Source organism: Amphiprion ocellaris, chromosome 22, assembly GCF_022539595.1.
Source record: "Amphiprion ocellaris isolate individual 3 ecotype Okinawa chromosome 22, ASM2253959v1, whole genome shotgun sequence".
NCBI lineage: Eukaryota > Metazoa > Chordata > Actinopteri > Pomacentridae > Amphiprion > Amphiprion ocellaris.
The window spans coordinates 28846219-28852229 of NC_072787.1; the positions used below are offsets into that span (position 1 = coordinate 28846219).

General features: G+C 39.5%; 1 protein-coding gene and 1 long non-coding RNA gene across 2 annotated transcripts in view; both read left to right on the plus strand.

Moving 5' to 3' along the window:
• On the plus strand, positions 1 to 2769 carry LOC118471521 (uncharacterized). Its single transcript, XR_008600332.1, has 3 exons — positions 1 to 132; positions 550 to 692; positions 1778 to 2769. It is a non-coding gene; the product is annotated as an uncharacterized LOC118471521 (long non-coding RNA).
• Positions 2770 to 3972: 1203 nt separating this feature from the next.
• The window catches only part of LOC111580826 (probable serpin E3), a 7093-nt gene continuing 5054 nt past the window's right edge, over positions 3973 to 6011 (plus strand). The window contains exons 1-3 of the mRNA XM_055007348.1: positions 3973 to 3977; positions 4143 to 4222; positions 5835 to 6011. The exon at positions 5835 to 6011 is cut by the window's right edge and continues 123 nt beyond it. Of these exons, the coding sequence (XP_054863323.1) occupies positions 3973 to 3977; positions 4143 to 4222; positions 5835 to 6011 (262 nt within the window). The remainder of the gene's footprint in view (positions 3978 to 4142; positions 4223 to 5834) is intronic.

Consider the following 6011-nt stretch of genomic DNA (forward strand, 5'->3'; position numbering starts at 1 on the left):
TGTCCTGAAAAAATAGATGTTATGGACTGTGATTGTTTTTCAAAAGGAAAAAGCAAAGGTGTGAAACAAAAATCAGTTTCCAGCAGCTGTTGGTGGTAAAGTGTCCAGTGCCCACCACAGCCAGAGAGAAAGGTCAGTGTAAATCAAGTTATTACCATTAATAATATATTGCATTGTTTTTCTTAAATTTCATCATCCCGTTTTAAGTGTTGTTTACCTGATACTCACGCAGTCATGAGCACATCAGGACTGATCCAATGTGATTGTAGAATGTCTGCATTTTATGTAGTTTACAAGTGTTTTCGTGCTACCTGTCAAAATCACTTTAAACCATTTAAATAATTTTAAATCACTTTAAACCACGTTGTCTTGAAAGGTGTAAACACTGTTTTATTGACTTTTAATACAATTAGTATTTCTATAGATTTTAAAATTAGAAATGTTTATAGTATTATACAGCAAGTTTTTTAGAGTATATACTAACCGTTAACGTTCATGTTACTAACCTGTCTGTTTTGCCTTTTTGTTATTTTTGTTTTTGTATGTAAGCTGCTGAATATTTTGAATTTCCCTCGGGATTAATAAAGCGTCTGTCCGTCGAGTCGTCGGATCCTCTTGATCCTCATCAGGGTCATGGGGGGCTGGAGTCTATCCCAGCTGACTGCGGGTGAAGGCAGGGGACACCTGGACAGGTAACAGTCTATCACAGGTTCACCTGGACAGGTAACTGTATCACAGGGCTACACAGAGAGACAAACATTCACACCTATGGACAGTTTAGAATCACCAATTGACCTCAGCATGTTTCTGGACTGTGGGAGAACCTGGAGGAAACCCACGCATGTACAGGAGAACATGGAGACTCCATGCAGGAAGATCCCAGGAAGGCTGGGACACAAACCGAGGATCTTCTAGCTGTGAGGCGACGGAGCTAACCACCAAGCTACTGTGCAGCCTGCTGCTACTATTATTTTTTTTATTGTCTAATATTCAGATTATTGTCCAGATGAGTAGTTGATCATTCTGTTAATCGCTTGTCAGAAAATTGGTTAAAAAAAAAATAAAAATATGGGATGCCAGATTGAACAGGCCACACACCTGAATATATTGAATTTGTAATAGCAACAACAACAACCTGGTTGTGTCACATTTCTGTGCGTTACAAAATGTGTTAGGTGGGAAATAATAATTAGAATTACTATGATGTCAAAAACGTACAGAGGAAGGAGAAAATGAGATTGAAAACCTAAATGCAGGATCTAAAATCATAAAGTGGACATAAATGCTTTCTAACAGTGACATAAAAAAACTGAAAATACGCACATTTGACTTTTTTCTTAAAAAGTGATGCATTAGATGAAATAATTGTCAGAATAATTCAAACCCAATTTGCTGTTGCTGTCAGCTATTTTGTGTAGGTATTATGTTTGAAAATGAGTTAGAAGACCAAATGCAGTTGTCTTTTGTGCTTTTTTTTTTAATTGACTTTTATTTCTAAAAATGTAATTCTCAGTACCTCAGCTAAAATGCTGTGCAATTATGTCTCACTGGGGCATTCAACAGACTCACTGTCAAAACAACCACTTGTGATTTCTGCTGTTAAAGTTTTGCAGAGGTTTTAGCTAAGTGTGTGTACATGTGTAATTGTGGTGCATAACCTTTCATGCTTCTGTTTAAATTGCTTGAAGCGGACCAGCGGTCATCAAGCTTTCTATATCAGCAGAACGATGGTGCCGCCGCTGTTTGCTAACATGGTTCACTTTGTGTGTCTCTGCAGGGGGAGGTGGTGCACTGGCTGGCCTGTTGGCTGGATGCAGCCTGCAGGAAGGGCTCCACTCCCACAGTGGGTAAAGGACTGATGGAGGGAGGATCCTTCACTCGTCCAAACTCAGGTCAGACGCTGGCGCCTCTGCAGGACAATAATCCAGTAAAACCTGCCTCTGAATACGGCCCAATGCATAAAAACACTCAACTATTTTAAATAACTAATGGATTCTGGTTAAATGTCTTTTATTCTTTTAAAGCTGTGTAATCCTTCAAACTACTGGATCATGAACTATGTGTTTGCAAACTCAGGCTTTGCCAAAGTGAGTTGAAAAATGTCAGCAGTTGTTCAGTGAGTTATTTTAAACAGGAGCCAGTGAACAAGCACAGTAGACCTGTTTTTATATCTCCTCTTTGTCTGTGTCACAGAGCTACCTCAGGTTATAAACGTTTCTCAGAGAGCCCATAGTGTACACATTTAGAGGTTCCGAATTGATTTTGTGGGTCGAGTAGAATGTTTACAAGTATTCATTTTCAAAAAACACATTATTTTAACATGAGTATTGGGATGTAGCAGCAGCAGAAGAAGCTGCTCATTCTTTGTTTGAGGCCAAACTAGCCACCAGGCAGGCGTTTTGTGTTACATGGTGATGTAGATCAGTAACAGAAGAAATAACTGCACTCTGAATGAGATATTGTGATATGATGATAACAACAGAGCAGCCCCTTATTCATATGATTTCTGAAAACAGAAATATGTGAACTGGTGATTCCAACACAAGAATGATCCAGGATTAGAAAACGAATGCGTTTAACCTGCTGTCTTTAGATGCTCTGCCAAGGTGGTTGTTGAGTTGTGATATTAAAAAGTTTTTTGCAAAGTTTATCTTCGATTTTAACAAAAATGCAACCACACCATCAAGATGACTTCTTCGACTTGGTATCAGACTATTTAGTTCAGCCACTGAACTGAAAATGTTTTCCTGTTCTTTTTTAGACTTGTCGTTCTTTAACATCTAGGCTAGTTTCATTCTTAAACCTACTGCTGAGTTTTTCTTATCTTAAAATGGATGTTTGACCACACACAGCAGTGAGCATGACTGATAAAATGCTGTAGAGTGAATTTATCTGACAAAAATCTGAGTATTTTTCTGTTTTTTCTCACTATTCAGTAACAGACACATCAATAATGCTTGAGTACTTGGAACCCAAAATGTGAAAACGGATTTCATACTAAGTTCTGTTATTATTTTCCTTTGGTGCCTGCTCAAACCTCTGGATGGTGTAAAACAATTCTCACTGCAAGAAAACCCTTGTTTTTATTATTTTACAGTGGAAAGTTAGTTGCTTTGTGTGAATGCTTTTTGACACTTGTGTCTGTTGAGCAGGTTCGTTTTTTGAGATAGAAAACAAACTACTACTTTCCAGTTAAGCTGTTTATTTTCTGCCATCAGTGTCTCAAAAGAATCTTGATCAAGGACCTTTTCTGTCTGGAACAGCCTCCCAGAAAATGACAAAGTCTGATATGAACAGAACATTTTATACCGTATTGTGAAATGTGATTGGTTATTGAACACAAACATATCATTCAAATATTGAACAGTGATTGGCTAAAGGTGGGGATAACCGTGGTGTAGACTTAGCTCTCCCATTGGTTGGTGCACAGATACGTCCATATCTCTGGCACACGATTCATCCAATCTCCAGGAACCATCCTGTAAAAGAACCTCCTAGAACCCTCTTCCCTCTCTCTACCTGTCAGTCTTATTCCTCTGTTAACTGAGATGTGATGCAGCTGCTGGTGGTGTCTCATAGGGAGGATTATTATGGTTTCCACTCTTAAACAACCTTGAGTTTAGCGGTTTCAGTAAAATTAGTTGTTTTATTATAAGGAATGTGCTGTGTGTGTGAAAACACTCTTTGTACTGGTGTGTGTGTGTGTGTGTGTGCGTGCGTGCGTGCGCGCACGCAGCTGTAGCTTTCCAGCCTGACCTGTGTGTATCCATCATGTATTTAACCCTTCAGAGCCTGGGGTTAATTCTCTCTCTCTATTCAGGTCAACACAACTCATACATTAATTACACAACAAATGGTTATTAATATTGTAATGTCTGTATATCTTATATAGACATAAAATATAATGAGGCGAAACGAGAGTGGTGTCTTTCAGTGTGTTTACTTCTGAACTGCCAGACCAGACTGCCAAACATGGGGTAACAGGCATCCCATAATACCTTGCGCAGGTACTTCTTAAAGTGACCATAACACTGTTTTATACATTACAAATATCAATATTGTATTACTCATATGTGACATCAAGTTCAGTGTTCAGCTAGCAGTGCCTTAAAAAAATAAATCCTAACATGTCCTTGTCTCAGTCTGATCCAGTTCTTCTCTAAGATGAGGAAGTGGGCCGACATGTCCAACCTCTCGCAGGACTTCAGGCTACAAATGGATGGCTGGAGCGAAACTTTGAGGTCTCCACCGTGATCTTCCGCAAGTTTGATGTCTTGATTTAGTAGTAAGAGACTCCCTTTTTGTCCAAACCATTTGACTCTGATGGTGTGTGTCCACTGCATTCAATGTTCAACAAGTAAGCAATGGTTTTGTTTCCATGAATATAAACATATATGAAGAGTACATTGTAGTCCAGATTGTTTTCCTGGTCATAAAACTGTTCACCAAGAAGTGTTTCTATTGGAGAGCTGTTACAGTTTAGGGCTGCATGTGGCAAACAGCTGCTCGAAAATAATAAAAGTTGCTATATTTAACAATAGCGCTTCTAAGCATCCAACTTATACTTACTCCTTGAGTGCTCTTTGCTACTGTGACCTGGAAATCAGTCCCCTCCGCCATCATGGAGGATCTTCCAAACCTTTAAATGCTCAGTAAGGAGAGTGGAGCTTAGTGCGAGTAAACACAGCTGTGTTCTACGCACAGTAACTACAGGTTATGTTTCTGTGGTTTAGTGTCTCACACACACACACACACACACACACACACATATTATTTATCTTTAACTGCAGTATTTTAGCTCTGATATCCATCTTTTACTGCAGTATTTTTCCTCTAATATTCTTCTTTTACTGCAGCATTTTAGCTCTAATATTCATCTTTTACTGCAATAGTTTAAATGTATAAGAGCTCATTGTTTGCATCTATTGTACTGCAACTAATGTATTGCATATATTATACTACAACTAATGCATGACAGCTAATTTTTTACAGTAACGTATTAGAGCTAATGCTTATCATCAATTGTACTGTTAGATCTAATGTGCTACAGCTAATGAAGCCTGAGTGTTGACCAAATGACCACAAAAAGACACAAAATAATCACAGAAACAAAAAATTTGAACAAAAACACACAAAAATGACCGCAAAGAGACACAAAATGACCATAAAGAAATGCAAAGTGATCACATAATCAAAAATAAAACAGAAAAATGAATAAATTTGAAGGGACTGAACAGGAAAACAGTGTGACTTTTGACTTCTTTCAAAGCTGTTTCACTGTAATCATGTTTTGATAGATAGATAGATAGAAACTTTTATTATTTGGATGATGTTCATTTTGTTGTTGACTATCATAGGATAACGTTATTTCTTTTACACCGACAAATCAAAAATAAGATGGTTTCACCTTAGCTGACATGTTTCAACTGCAACTGCAGTCTTCTTCAGAGCGTCATCTGGCGTGTGCTGACGTGTCCTTTTTATCATGTGACCAGTCTGACAGATCTGTCAGAATCTGTCAGATAGGCCACGCCCCCCGCCGTCCGGTGGTCTCTGGAGGATGGAGTCCCAGGTATTAGAGGGTGTAGTCCCCCTCGTCCCGGTTCATGGAGCAGCTCGCCTGCTTCCTGATCTCGATGGCCTCCTTGATCCATCGTTTATGTTTGTTGGTCTCTGATGTTAAAATCCTCCCCCAGTCCCAGTCCATGATAAGATTATTTCTTTTGCAGCGATCCCTGATGGCTGATTTTTTGTTTTCTTGTTCGGCTTTTTCTTTTTGTGTTCTTGTGAGTCGTCCAGTTCATTCATTTATTCATGGCATCAGACCACATGAGTCGATAACAGCCTCGTGGCCTCTCCATTAACCCCTGCCGTTCCCTGGTTCCCTCCAGATGAGTCGTGGCCCCTCCAGTCAGGAAGCAGCAGCGGAGAGCTCTCTGGATCAGGAGAGGCCCAGGCCGAGGCCCTGTGGTGGGGACACCACCTGCAGGTGGCGCTGGTCAACACGGTGG